The sequence below is a fragment of the Cavia porcellus genome, unplaced genomic scaffold (genome assembly GCF_034190915.1).
Source record: "Cavia porcellus strain 051 isolate PalLab524CR breed Dunkin Hartley unplaced genomic scaffold, mCavPor4.1 scaffold_17, whole genome shotgun sequence".
Lineage (NCBI taxonomy): Eukaryota > Metazoa > Chordata > Mammalia > Rodentia > Caviidae > Cavia > Cavia porcellus.
In genome coordinates, this window is record NW_026947500.1 from 64,309,874 (window position 1) to 64,324,615 (window position 14,742).

Sequence of the window (14,742 nt, forward strand, 5' to 3'; positions counted from 1 at the left end):
GTTTATTCATTGTTTGTTGATTGAGCCAGGTCTCTTTAGTTAATTGTGTTGTTGTGATTGCCTCAGTGTCCTGAATAAATTCAAAACATTTCCCTTTCGTGGTCATTCTGATTTGGGGAAACCCGTAAGTGAGTAAGGTGGATGAAGACACACTAAAATGTTTTTACTTGACAGAAATTGATAGAAACACTGAATTGACTCAGGACCATAAGACAGCCATGCAAAGATGTCACAAAAGATGACTTCCAGAACAGTGTCAGAAAGTGGCAGGAACAGGCCGGGGGTGCAGCTGGGCAGCACAGCGCCTTCCTGGCAAGTGCAAGATCCTGAGTTCAATTCCCAACACAAAAAATGATGGGATAAATGTATTCAAATTGAGAGGGGATTAGTGGCAAAATGCCTTTCACTGTAATAATTTTTTACTTTTTATTTAAACATTTCTCTCATTTTTTGATCACGTCATATTTACATCACCCGTATTACTCATTCAATACTATGAATTATAGAAAAACAGGAAGACAGTGTCTTCTCTAATACAGGTTCCAAAATTTCACAATAGTCTACTCAATACATCTCTATTTGGTGTGGAAACTCATGTTTTTCAGCTTGAGGAAGTTATGGTATTTTGGGGGTTAATTACCCTCTCTCTGTGTTTCTTTTTTTAACTTTTTTTTTTTTTTTTTGTCTTTTTCCTTTTTATTGGTACCGGGGATCAAACTCACGACTGCCTGCTTGCAAGGCAGGCACTTATGCCGTTGAGCTAAATCCCCAGCCCCCTCTCTGTGTTTCTTTATTCTCCTTTTTTTCTGAAATTCCTCAAGCTCTTTGTCTTTGGGTCCCCTTTCTTGAAAATTGTCACCACTTTATATCTAACCCTTCTGTTCAAATTTTACTTTGAGTGACATAATTTTAATTCTCCTTTTAAAAAATTTTGGGAAGGCAAAATGTATAACAGCTAAATCCTGGGAATGGCCTGTATGCCCATCAACAGATGAACAGACGTACATTGACCACAGTGACTCCATTTTGTCCCGGACACATCCAGCCAACAGTGTTATGGGAAAAGTGCAAGAACCCCCACCTCAGGGTAAAAACAGGTCCTGTAAGGTCAAGAAGCAAACAAGCTATATAATCTGAGCATGCGCAATTTGAGTTTCTTTGTTCTATATCTCAATAAAAGCTGCTTGCTTAGGCTGGCCAGGTGGCAGCCATTTTGCTGACCTTTAGTGTGTGCGACCCTTTGTTTTCCCTTTGCTTACAGAACCCCCCCAACAAATGGACAAAGAAAATGCATATATACATAGTGGAGTACAACTCAGCCATTGTTTTTGTTTGAGTCAGGCTCTCGATATGTAGTTCAGGCTGGCCTTAAATTCATTATGTAACCCAGATTGGCCTTGAACTTGCAGTGATCCTCCAGCCTCAGCCTCCCCATTCTGGGATTACAGATGTGCCCCAGAAAAGCCACAAAGAGATTCAGCAACAGACCCAGATCTCAATTCACACCTGTTTCTAACACATGACCCTGTTTCTTCTCTAAAATAGCTGGTTGGGGCAGAGCTTCAAGATCAGAAAACATGCTGGCCATGGTAGTGCACATCTGTAATCCCAGCACTTAGGAGGCTGAGTCAGGAGGATCACTGGAAGTGGGGACCGGCCTGTTCTACAAAGTGAGTTCAAGACCACTTTGTCAAAAAGACAAAAAAAAAAAAATCAGAGAAAATCAAATTTGCAGCCAATCCCTTGAAGGGCAGCAGATGCTGCAGAAAGAAACTGAACACTCAGGGCACAGACAGTGCAAATCCTAAATGTGTCATTTATCCACAGAATGACAACAGACAGGCCACAAGGACCCTCTGGGCCTGTTTCCCCAGGTATAAAATGAGGCTAGTGGGGCTGGAGACTTAGCTCAGCGGCATAAGTGCCTGCCTTGCAAGCACGTGGTCATGAGTTCGATCCCTGGTACCGGCAAAAAAAATAAATAAATAAAAGACTGTAATAAAATGGGGCTAGTAAGTTCTTTCAAAATTACTCAGTCGTGGCAAAGATTAAATGAGAATCACGCCATCTACCTAGCACATTGGTATTACTCTCCATATCCACCGAGAAGTCCTCTGGACCCCAAGTGTAAAGGGATGCCCATCGGATCTCCCCATCTTCAATTAGACAATGGGCAGAGACGCAGCAGGTGACAGGTCAGCACCAGCTCTGCTAGGACCTCAGACAGGGCTCAGAAGCCCAACCACAACCCTGCATCTACACTCTCAGCACTTGGTTTGTTTGTTGTTTTGTTTTTCGAACTCATGACTTTGTGCTTATCAAGCAAGCCCTTGAACCACTGAGTTAAATCCCCGGGCACTTTTTTATTAAATGCACATTTTTTATACATTAGGTTTTTTGCTTGTTTTGGTTCAGGGTTTGAACTCATGACCTAGCGCTGTCAGACAGGCGCTTATGCCGCTGAGCCAAATCCCCAGCCCCTGCTCAGCACTTATTTTTGAGACAATGATGTTTCCTCTTCTGAGATGTGGAACTTGCCCTGACCCAAGACACATGCTTGCTAGGAACAGCGGTCCCCTGGGTGAAGGGCCAAGAACAGGACACCACACACTCCACAGGCTGCGGACTGTATGGGGACTTTGGGGTCGTGATGGGGTGGGCACAAAAGGAGACAAAACCAAGGGAACAGGAAGCGGTGTGAGCTGCAACACCCCCTACAGCCCCCGCTGTGACCACTGAGCCTCTTTCCCATAGGCAGGAACGAGTCTGCGATTAGGTAAGGACACCCTGATTAACAAATTGGTCTAACTGGGGAAATTCTGTCCATCGTTGGACAAAATTCAGACACTGTGCAATGGGACTGCCAAGCCAGGCTGTGTGTGCTTGGCTGGATATGGCACCTGGCCTCTGGATATTATTGTTTGTTATAATGATCAAGGGTGCTTAGTGGCTTTTCTGGAGTCAAAGTATATTCGGGTCTTGGCCCCCAGTACCTCAGAATGTACATGTGGAGACAGGGTCTTTAAATAGATCGTTAAGGGCAGGTGTTGCAACACACATTTATAGTCCTGGCACTCTGGGAGGTTGGGGCAGGAGGACTGCAAATCCAAGCTCAACCTGGGTGACTTAGAAACCTAGTGAGACCCTGCTTCAAAATCGAGGTGTGTGGCTGGATGTGTGATTCAGCGCTAAGGGACTGGGTCCAATCCCAGTATCACACATACGGAAAAAGGCCTTAGTGGTGGCAGCCCTATCATATCAATACAGTGGCCAGCACCCCATAGGGAAGTGTGACCTTTGAGGAGCACTAACGCTGCAAGAGCTAACAGCCGAGAAGGTCCACACAGGTGTGAAGCGACAACAACCTCATCCCACAGTTTACAGCCCACAGCTCAAGGGCACAGGTCAGCAGGAGCCTCCGCCCTCGTCTGCGGGCCTGACCGAGGTATGGCACGGCCGGTCCACTGTGAAAGTCCCGCTTTTCAGTTGATCTGCCTTTCTCGGAATTCTGCAGGTCAAGCCACCGCCATCGTGGCACATGCCTGTAAACCCGGCACTTGGGAGGCTGAGGCAGGGGGACAGTCATGTGTTGAAGGCCAGCCAGAGGTACACAGTGAGTTCAGGGCCAGCCTGAACTACACAGAAAGACCTTGAGTTCAAAAAGAAAAGGAAAGAACTTGGCAGAGGCACGATCTGTCACCTCACTTGTCAAATGTCCCACAGGACGTGAAGAACATGGTTACTGTACCCCAGCCACCGCTCAAAAGTTGCTCCTCGCCAAAGAGGCCGCGAAGGAGCCTGGTTCCAGTTCCATCTTGTCACGGTTTAAGGAAGCTTGAATGTGTCGGCCAGATACAGCAAAGAGATCCAGATCCCAGATCACCACAGCCTCTCGGGAGCCAGGGTCAGGAATCTGGGGAATGTGGTGCGTGCCCAGACCCCATAGCCGCTAGCTCCCCATGGGCCAAGCCAGATGGACTGGCAATGTGAGCTCACCCAGAGGCAGTGCCGACCTCGGAGGGAGCCTCACCCAGCACCGGTTCAGCATGAACATTTCCGCTCACAGATCCAGTATGTGGTTTTGCCACAGGAGAGATCGTTCCAGGTGCCACCTTTGGTCATACTGCCGCAGTCCTCCTCCTGGAGGTTGTTGGGTTCTTGTGGGTCCCAGAAACTGGATGAAGGAATAGCGGAAAGAAAGATAAAGGGAGTGCGAGGGATTCCATTTAATACAGGGCCAGCAGATATATGCCAGGATGCATTCATCAATACACACACTACCACCAAGCGCGAACTGGGGACTGCAGTTAACAGTAACCGCCCCGACACTGAGTGTGGTGATGCCTACAATCCAGCACTCGGGAGGCTGAGGCAGGAGGATCCTTGGGAGTTCAAGACGAGTCTGGGCTACAAAGTGAGCTCAAGGCCAACCTGGACTGCACAGCGAGACCCTGCCTCAAAAAGACAACAATACTAATAACTGTTTACTAACCTGTTTTGAAGCTGTTTCATTGTTATGTTTATCTTTTTTGTTTAAAATAATACTAATAATAATTCATTCACAAAAAAGATGGAAACCTGAATAGGCATGAGGGCCCATGCCTGTAATTTCAGCTACGCGAAAGACTGAAGCAGGAAGGTCCCAAGTTTGAGCCCAGCCTGAGCTCCTCAGGAAGACCTTGTCCAACATAAAAATTAAAAAGGGCTGGGAATGCAGCTCAGTAGTGGAGCACTTGCCTGCCACGCACAAGGCCCCTACACCACAAAGGAAAAAAAAGCCGAGCACAATGGCACCTGCCTGTAATCCCAGCATTCCGGGAGGCTGAAGCGAGAAAACTGCAAACTCAAGACCAGCCTGAGCCATTTAGTGATTTGCAATATCTGGTCCCAAAAAATTTAAAAACAATTAAGGCATTGACTCAGTGTGAAGGCTCTGGGTTCAATCCCAAGTACCACAAAAAAGGAAAGGAAAAGAAGGGAGGAAGGAGGGAAGTGGAAGACAAGTGAGGCGAGGAGGGGAGGGAAGGGGAGGGGAGGGGAGGGAGGAGGGGAAGGGAGGGGAAGGAGGAGGGAGGGGAGGGAGTAGGGAGGGGAGGGGAGAGGAGGGGAGAGAGGAGGGAGGAATACTTGTTCTGTCCCCCAACCACACACCCCACTGCCTTTTTCCCCACCATGGCCAAGTCCATAGCACAGAGATCGCAGGAGCCCTGGACACTTGCCTTAATGTGACAGGAGAGCCGTCCAGCCACCTCCAGTCCCCTTCTCGGTCCTTGTCACTCAGCCCCAGCCAGTAAACCCGTGGGGAGCCATGAGCCTTGGCCACGAAATCCTGCAAGTTCAAACCCCTTTGGCTATCAGCTCTGCCACCGCACCCAGGATGGACGCCCCCCACACTCCCACAGTCAGGGCTAGAGGATGCTGCCCCGGGTTGGGTCGGGCTTAATCTCTTCCCCCAGCTCAAGTCCCTGGACTTTCCCAGCATTCTGCAGCTCCCTGCTGGGCAGGTGGTGCCTGACCCTGAGGGATGGGCTCAGATCCCCAGGGGCCCCTGCTGCTCTAGGCAGCGACCTGGCTGCCCTTCCCACTCTCTGGCTTCCTGTCTTGCCATGTAATTGTTCCCTGACCTCATTTGTATGGTCTACATGGTCAGGTACACTTCCACCCATGGCAACTTCCATGGCACTGCCAGGGCAGAAGCTCATCACCAACGCAAAGGCCACCTCTGTCATCCAGGAGCGAGGTCCTGCCAGCATCCAGTAAGTGGTGAAGTCCACTGGCATCTTCACCACCATGAGGACAAGGTCAGGGCTCACTTGAAGGGCAGCACCAAAAGGGTCATATCCACCCCTTCTGCAGGTGGCCCATGTTTGCAATGGGTGTGAATCACATTAAATACAATGCCTTCAAGGTTACCAGCCAGGCTTCCTGCACTATCAACTGCCTAGAACTCTCCCCACACCTAGGCTGAGGTCATCTGTGACAGCTTCGGCATGGTGGAGGGACTCATGAACCCAGTCCATGCCATCACTGCCACCCAGAAGACTGGGGGGGACAAACCCATTGGGAAGCTGTGGCCCTGGCACCTGGTGCATCTTCAAAAAAAAATTAAAAGCCAGAGATTATCAGATGAGATGTTTAAAACCCAAGACCTAACCATATACTGTCTAGAAGAAACCCGTAGTAAAAATAATGCATAGTAAGTTTAAAGTGAAAGGACAGCCGGGATGGTGGCGTACACTTAGTCAGAAGGCTGAGGCAGGAGGATCACAAGTTCCAGGTTAGTGTGGACAACTTAACAAGACCTTGTCTTAAAATAAAGAAGGCTGGGGGTGAGGTGCAGTGGTAGAGTGGGAGTCCTTGGGCTCAATCCCAGCACTATGTAAAAGAAGTAAAGGATAGAAAGGAAACATTAACTGACAGGAGAGGACTATGGTTTTCATATTTAAGATTGTGAACTGTTTTAGTTTGGGTTGGGTTGGGTTTGGTTTTTGTGGTACTGGGGATTAAACCCAGGGCCTTGCACTGAGTTCCACACCCAGCTTTTTTTTTTTTTTTTTTTTTTTTTTGAGACAAGGTCTTGCTAAGTCATTAAGTTGCAGAGGCTGGGTTCAAACCTGTGATCCTCCTGCCCCAGCCTCCCAGAGTGCTGGAATCCCAGGCAGGTACCACCATGCCCAGAACATTCTGGACTTTGCCACCAGCTACCTAAGCCCACATCTCAGCTCTGATACTAGTTTTGAGCGCCCACAGGCAAGGTGCTTATGCACAGTGTACCACAGGGTCCCCGTCTCTGAAGTGCAAATGATTCATGGGATGCATAAAATGCAGAATTTCCTAATTGCAGTAACACTAAGTCGAGAACATCGTACACAAATATTCCAGCTCTCCTTTGGGATCACACAGGTCAGACCTCACTTTCCCACTATCTTAAAAGACAGGAGTGTTTGCATGTTTTGCTTTGTAAGCACAAGTGAAAGCTTCGAGAGTCAGCCTGCGACTTGGCACGGGCTCCCTGTCCTGCAGCATCATGGACCGCCCTGCTGATCCACTGTTCACGGGGCCGGGAAAAGGACGGTGCTGGCATGAAAGGTGTCAGTGCCCAGAATGCGTCTGGGATGCAGGCAGTGAGGGTCACACTATTTCCACCATAGAGACAAAATGAACTTGTGGTGGTTAAAGAAACATAAGCAGGGCCTGAACGCAAGGCACATTCCCGTCTCCTCTGCAGGCTCCACCTCAGCAAGACTCTGCCACTGAGGCTTCATGACACAAAAGTGACTTTTTTTTTGAGACAGAGCCTCACTATGCAGTCCAGGCTGGCCTGGAGCCCGCTAGGATCACAGGCCTGTGCCCCTCATTTAGTAATTCAGAAGTAACCCTGATTTCTCTCCATCTGTGTGCAACTCCCACAAGCCGCCTGGGTGAGCCCTGCCGGTGCCCAGGGCTCAGCAGGGACCACTCACGTGCTCAGCAGGGCTGTCGATGATAACCAAATGTGAGTAGTTCTCCTGGCAGAAGCGGCGGGCATCATCCCACGACCTGGTGTTCGGGGAGAAGTAGTAGCACCTGCCCTCAAAGGGCAGCCAGTCATCGGGGCAGGTGACCTTGGAGCACTCTGGGGACAAGAGAGGACGCTGTCAGGAGGCTCTGGAATGGTGAGATACTGAGGGTGCCGTGTGTGGCTGTGAAGTCACACAGACCAGCAAAGCAGTGACACAGTAAGAGGCATAAAAGTGTAACAAAATTGTAACTTATGAAATTTTAGGTGCTTGGTACATTCTTACAAATATATAAAATCTCAAATGTGGTACAAAAAATACAGGCATGTACTCTTCAAAGAAGTTGGCAAGTAACTAAATTATCGATCAAAAACTTCCCTCTGGCAGGTTGTGGTGGCAAACACGTGTAATCCTAGCACTTAGAAGGCTGAGGCAGGAGGATCACTATGATTCGAGGCTGGCCTGGGACACAAAGTGAGTTTGAGGCCAGCCTGAACTGCATAGTAAAACCCTGTCTCAACAAAACTTCCCTCTGTAAATTCATCTCCCACTAGGATTACAAACGATTTCTTGAAACTTTTAATATCTTGGTCAAGATATGATATCATGATAAAAATATATATGCCGATTTCCCACAAGTATATATTACAAATACACACTAATAAAAATATAAAAATTTGATGTATGCCAGGCATGGTGGCACACACCAGTAATCCCAGCACTCCAGCGGCTGAGGCAGGATAATCACCACAAATTCAAGGCCAGCCTGGGCTACATACGCAAGTTCAAGGCTAGTCTGCTCTACACAGTGAGACTCTGTCTCAAAACAACCAAAAAAAAATTATACTCAGGAATGACCTGACACGCATGTAATCCATGAAAAAAGGTTAGAAAATGCTTTCAGCACATGCATGCAATATTTACCTAAAACCAGATAAATGTTTTCAAGGAAAGAGTATTAGAGGCACATGACACCGAGGCTTGCAGATTTTCAATTCAGGATAAAACCCAGTCAGATTCAGGGGTAATGGAGAATGGTTTTTCTGGCTAGCTGATGGTGCAGAGCCTGCTTGGCCATGTCGCCCCTGTCTGCAGCTCCCCAAGTCTCGCTCACCTAATAAGCCCTGAAGCTCCATCAGGGACTGGTTCGTGTCAGCTCTCACATGGTCAATTTCCTTCTTCAGGCCTGCCAGCCCCTCCATGCCAGTCACTGTCAAGGGGTGGATCGGAGGGTGGGAGACTCAGAACCACCTCTGTCCCCCACCGCTGCTGCATTCCAAGAGAGAAGCCAGAGGAAACTGTACCCACGATCTAGGTAGTGGGGCCAAAATCCAGACCCCAGTGGCAGGGGTCCCAGAGCAGCTCAGAAAAGGGAACCAGGCCTGGGGTTGGGAGGAGTGGAGACAGGGGACTTCCTGAAGGTGAGCTTTGAAGGAAAGGATGGTTAAGGGGTCACAGCCCCCAGGCAGGGGCACCCTTCATCCCTGGGACTATATGTCAGAACTTGGAATTTTATACACATGTGGGTGATAATTCAACTCATGACTGCCTCTGCTATGCGAAAGAAACACAATGTGAATGAATTATGCAATTTTATGGGGGGATTGGTTGGTTTTTGTTGTGTTGTTTTTCTCTTGAGACAGGGTCTTACTATGCACTTCAGGCTGGCCTTCAACTCTATGTAACCCAGGCTGGTCTTGAACTCACAGCAACCCTGCTGCCTCAGCCCCCTGAGCAGTGGAATTACAGGTTTGCACTAACACCCTTGGATATGCAATTTTAAATTTGTTAGTCACTGCTTTTATTTTGAGATAGGGTTTCATTGAATTGCCTAGTATGGCCTTGATCTTGTGATTTTCCCTGTCTCGGCCTCCTAAATACCCGAGAATAGGCACGGGCTCCCATGCCTGAATATAGCCCTATCCAAGGCAAGAGAAATCAGTAAAATTAAACTGACGGCTGAGGATGTGGTTCAGTGATAGAGCATTGGCCTAGCATGCACGAGGCCCTGTGTTCCATCATCAGCCTCACCAAAAATAACTAATTAAGAGCTGTATTTTAATTTGTGCCTATATATCCTCATTATTATCCTTTCAGTATGTTCTCCACATTTTAAAATTATTGGTAAGATATGTTACATTCTTTCTGGAGCAAGTGTAGCATCTTTGGCCAAATCAAAACATCTTACTCTTCTTCTTGTCCATCTCACTCTAGCAATAATAGCCTCAGCAAGGACTCAGGAACCAGCTAGTGCTGGTCAGAATGTGCAGGGAAAGAAGCCCCTGCGCTGGTCTTGCCAGTGTACTCTAGCAGTGCCCCTAACAGAGCCACTGTGGAGATCAGGATGGAGACTCGACAAGGACACTAAAAAATAGGAAGTCCCTTGGACCCAACAGTCTCTCTTCTAGGTGTCTCTCCAAAAGAGTTAATTCATCGCTCAAGGCCACACAAGCAAATCCATGTTTACAGCAACCCACCGGACGGAGCAAATGTAGCACAGAAGAAGCGTAAATTTGAATCATTTATAGAAAGATGGATGGACCGTAAACCCCTAACGCTAAGTGAAACAAATCAAACACATAATATGCACTATTGCATGATTTCTCTAACACAAGAAATTAAAAATATAAATAAAGAGCGAGTTAAAAGGCAGATGGTAGAAGCCAGGCATGGCGGCACATGCCTGTAATCCCAGCCTTGGGAGGCTGAGAGAGGAGGCCAGCCTGGGCCACAGAGTGAGCTCAAAGTCAGCCTGGGCTAGAGAGTGAGCTCAAAGCCAGTCTGAACTGCATAGTGAGACCCTGTCTCAAAAGGACTAAAAACAAACAAACAAAAAAGCCCCTTATGCTACAGATACAAAAGATGTAAGAAATGAAATCAGCGTGCACTTTGCCGGTACAGCGCACCCTCGCATTTCGAGCTGGTTGGGTTTCACGCTCTCCACTGCCGTGCGTGGCTTCTGCCACGCACTGGAGAGAGGAGGTCTGGTCCCGCCCCCGCCCGCAGACCGGCCGCGCGCTCACCCCACTCCTGCCACGCCCGCTGCTTCTCCGTCGTGGTCCGCAGGGCCTCCACCACCTCCTGGCCTGCGAGCGGGCGAGAGTCAGCTGAGCCCCGGCTCCCTGCGCCTCTGCGCCCGCGCCCAGCCCGCCCCTACTCACACTTGAGCAGCGCCACCACGTTCAGGCTGACGCAGCACAGCAGCAGCGCGGTCCCCGCCAGCAACAGGCACAGCAGCCTCTGCTTCCGGGGACACTCGCAGCCCCCCAGCTGTCGACCGGTCCAGGGCGCTGGAGACAGAGAGACCCTCAGTGGTGCTTCGCAGAACCGAACAGGCAGCCTGCCTTTCTCCAAAAGCAGGTGGGACAGAGGCCTGCAGTCTTGTCTGTGTCACCACAAGGGACAGCAAGACAGTCCTGAGGAAGCCGGGGCACGTGTATGCAGCAGGAGTTTTTGTTGTCTCGCTCTGCAGTTCAGGCTGGCCTTGAGCTCACTGGGTCGCCCAGGTTGGTCTGTAACTCCTAAAGATCTTCCTTCCTCAGCCTCCTGAGTGCTGGGATTCTAGGCACACATGAGCCACCCCACCTGGTTTGGAGCTTTAATTATGTGCTAGGCATCGCGTTCTGTCTCTCCTACCTTATTGGAGCCTCACCCTACCACAACGTAGAGCTAAGTATTACCCCATTTTGCAAGGAAATAAATCGAGGCTTGGGGAGGTCACACATGACTGAACCCACTTTTGCTCTTACTAGCAATGATGCACTATTTCCTACCCCCCAACATCACCTGCCCATGCAGCACCCCACTCAAGGAATCTTCTTACTTCTAGGGCACAGAACATTTCCTGTTTGCTCTCCTTCTCCTTTCTCCTTCTTCTTCTTTACAATATCAGCTGTAGATTCAGTGCCTTTGCATTGAGCAACACCCCCAGCCCTGTCTTATGGTTTCTGATTTTATATGAGATAGGGTCTAAGTTGCTACCTTACCCAACTTGGGTTTGAACTTGTGATCCTCCAGCCTCCATCTCCCAGAAAGCTAGGATGACAGGCCTGCACCACCAGCTAAGCTCCCACATCTTCTATAAGCAGGAAAGGTGCCTGAAGAGTCCTCAGGAAGGCTCCGGGCTTGGTGGTGCACTCCTGGCACTCAGGAGGCTGAGGCAGGAGGATCACTGAGGCTCGAGACCAGCCTGGGTTAAAGTGAGTGCAAGGCCAGCCTGAACTGCACAGAGAGACCCTGTCTCAAAAAGACCCAAATGGAGCGGGAGGGGGGGGCGGTGTTTGGCTCAGCCACACAAGTGCCTGCTTGGCAAGCATTGGCAAGCACAAGGTCGTGAGTTTGATCCCCGGAGCCAAAAATAAATAAATAAATAAATCCTCAGGAAGCACCTGGATTCCCTGGGGCCTGGTCTGGGCCCCGGGAAGGAAGGGCCAGTGCAATGTTTGAAGGATGGCTCTGTCCCGTCCCCCCAGAGCCTAGTTTCAGATCAGACATCCCACCCGCCAGCAGAGGCGCCAGGGAGCCGACGCGAGGCTGAGGACTTACCAGCGGGGGTTGGCGGGGAGGGCGTAGGGGGCTCCGGATGCGCGACACCTTGTGGGAGGAGGGTAGAGCTCCGTCCAGGGGCTGCCGAGGGGCCCCGCCTCCCCAGACTGGCGCCCCGCTCCTGCAGTTGCGGGGTTTTCCACCGCTCACCCAAGGGGCGAGCCGGAGCGGGGACGCTGGGCAGACCTAGGGCTGCAAGGGGCAGAAGGACGGCGGTTACCAGAGCGGGGTTCAGCTGCCAGCAGGGCGGCCCCCACCCCCCGCGCCGACTCTCACCTGCGGTCTTCTCAGGCTTGCGAGGAAGCGGGGGTTGCTCCGCGGTCCTCCCTGCCAAAGCAAAAACCTCAGCCCAACCCGGAGCAGGGCAGAGCTGCACCGGGTCTTCCGGATACCCAGCCCCAGCTCACCTGCCTTAGGGGGCCTTGGTGGAGCCACTGAGCCTGGAAGAGAAAGGGAAACTCAGAGCACAGAATCAGGATGAGGGAGGCCCAAGCTGAGGCACAGTGACCAGCTGTGCCAGGTGGTGCAGGCCTGTGATCCCAGCCCTTGGGAGGCTGAGGCAGGAGGATCGCTATATATTCAATGCCTGCCTGGCTACACAGTGAGATCCTACCTCAGAAAACAGAAAAGAGGAAAGGAAAAGGGACTTGGAGATGGAAGAGGATTGCATTTGGAGACAGAGAGAGAGAGAACTGCATGGGAAGGGTTGCCCTAAATTGGGGGTGAGTTTGATCTTGGAATCTTTTTTGAAGAACACATTGAGACAGTTTTGGAGTCAAAGGTGAAGCAGACTGCACAGTCCAGCTCACCCCACCTCCTGTGCAGCCCCACACGTCACTGGACAAGAAAGGGAGCTGTGTGTTGTGGCACACGCCTGTCATCCAAGCACTCTGGCCGGCTGAGGCAGGAAGATCAAAAGTTCACACCCAACCTGGGCAACTTCGCTCCTTAGCAAGACCTCACTGCAAAATTTTAAAGTCTAAAAAGGCTGAGCGCCCTGGGTTCAACTTCCCAGTACCAGGAAAAACAGAAAAAAGAGAGAAAAGGGGAGAGGGGAGGGGAGAAGGAAGGGAGAGCCTATCTCAGTGAGATGGCCCTGGTCCAGCCACTGATGACAGTTACTCAGGAATCCTTTATATTCATTCAACACACCCGAGGAACCTGTGTCAATCTTGGGGCACCCAAGTCTCAATAAAATCCATGCTTTGAGTCAGGCAGGGATGATGCACCTCCAGTCCCTACTACTCAGGAAGCTGAGCCAGGAGGATCACTTGCGACCAGGAGCTCAAGGCCCATTTGAGCAAGACAGTGAGACTCTGTCTGCAGAAACAAGAAGAAGACGTAGCCTTGAGTTTGAAAGGGTGCCAGGGACCAACAGTCAGTTTCTCAGACACCAGCTCTCACGCCTCAGCAACTTCACCCACGCGTGTCTCTGGCTGGGTTTTCTTCCCGACAAATCCCTGCTGGCCCTGCAAGATCCACCCGTGTCCTCTGCCAGTCCTCAGCCTCGTGGGGAGAACCCTCCAGTGGCCTCCAAGTCCCCCGCCTTCAGCCCTCCTCTCTCCATCAACATGGTCCAGGTCTGCCTCGCCCCCCAGGCTCATGGTAGCTCCAGAGCTCTGACACCAGGGTGCCTGGGCCGGACCGGCCACACCAGAGACTGTATATCTCCAAGTCCTGGCCGGGGCCCTCGCCTTCCTACTCCCTCCGTGTGTGACGCCCAGAAAGCCCTCTAACCTGGCTTGGGAGGAAGGTCCTTGTAGGGTGGCGCTGTGTTCTCGTAGTCATCTCCATCTTCCTCTTCCTCTTCCTCCTTGGTGCTCCCTTTCAGAGAAAAACCAGTCAGGTCCTGGCCCATCCCTTCCCCCAGCACTCAGGCCCTGCTCTCTACCCTAGAGGCCCAGGGTGGGACCCGGACGCTGACCAGAGCCAGCTCCCACCTGATAGGCCTGGGCGCTGGGTGTTGCGGTATAGGCCGTGCATGGCTGCAGGGGGCATGAGGAGTAGGACACAGCCAGGACCCACAGTGCCCACTGTGGTCCCTTCTCACGAGTCTAGGGACTCTCTCAGTTCCTTTTTTCTTTAAAAGTCAAGTACATGCAAATGCATCTTGAGTAGGAACCCTCCCGATCTCTCACATAGTCTTTCCCCCAAGACGACACCCAGGCGACGCAGGCCACAGCCTGTCACTGGCCCTGACAGAGATGGGGCGCAGGTGACTAAGATGGGCAAACGCCTCCCTCATTGGGACTTTCCATCCAGACAGGGAGACAGTGAACCCCTGAGGGACAGAAATAAGCACTCTCGTCTGCTTTGTTCCATTTTATTTCCAAAGCGACTGAGTGTTATTACTCATTGAGTGGAAACTTTGAACTCCATCTAGAACAGCACAGAATATTAAAGAGGAGGCAACCAGGTAAGGAAAGAGTTTAATGCGGGACGGAGGGCTTCACCACAGAGGAGGCTGTGGTGCTCCCTGCAGGCAAAGGGCAGGTTCTGCCTGATGCAGGCTCTGATGGGGTAGGGCTCTGGGGACTGATGTGGGCTGATTTATTTCCTGAGAGTGCAGGGGACTGGGTAAACCTTTACATGCCTGAGCTTTGGCACGGACTTTTGGGAGTGAGAAGCCATAGGGGCTTCTGGGAAGAAGGAGGTATGCGTTATCAGGGCTGAGCTCAGAACCCTTGCCGTGATGATC

The 14,742-nt window shown here is 50.7% G+C and overlaps 1 protein-coding gene across 4 annotated transcripts; it reads right to left on the bottom strand.

Moving 5' to 3' along the window:
- Window positions 1-142: 142 nt before the first annotated feature.
- Window positions 143-14,173, bottom strand: Clec17a (C-type lectin domain containing 17A). 4 transcript variants are annotated; one of them, XM_063228419.1, is made up of 11 exons: window positions 13,985-14,173; window positions 13,782-13,868; window positions 12,452-12,484; window positions 12,321-12,371; window positions 12,045-12,236; window positions 10,661-10,789; window positions 10,523-10,585; window positions 8,614-8,709; window positions 7,464-7,615; window positions 5,220-5,329; window positions 143-4,174 (listed from the first exon to the last, which is right to left on the bottom strand). In XM_063228419.1, the coding sequence occupies exons 1-11, from the start codon at window positions 14,040-14,042 to the stop codon at window positions 4,042-4,044; spliced, it is 1,104 nt and encodes a 367-aa protein (XP_063084489.1). In that variant the 5' UTR covers window positions 14,043-14,173; the 3' UTR covers window positions 143-4,041. The 4 variants fall into 4 exon arrangements, with proteins under 4 accessions (XP_063084489.1, XP_063084490.1, XP_063084492.1 ...); XM_063228420.1 differs by lacking the exon at window positions 10,523-10,585; XM_063228422.1 differs by lacking the exon at window positions 8,614-8,709.
- Window positions 14,174-14,742: the final 569 nt, after the last annotated feature.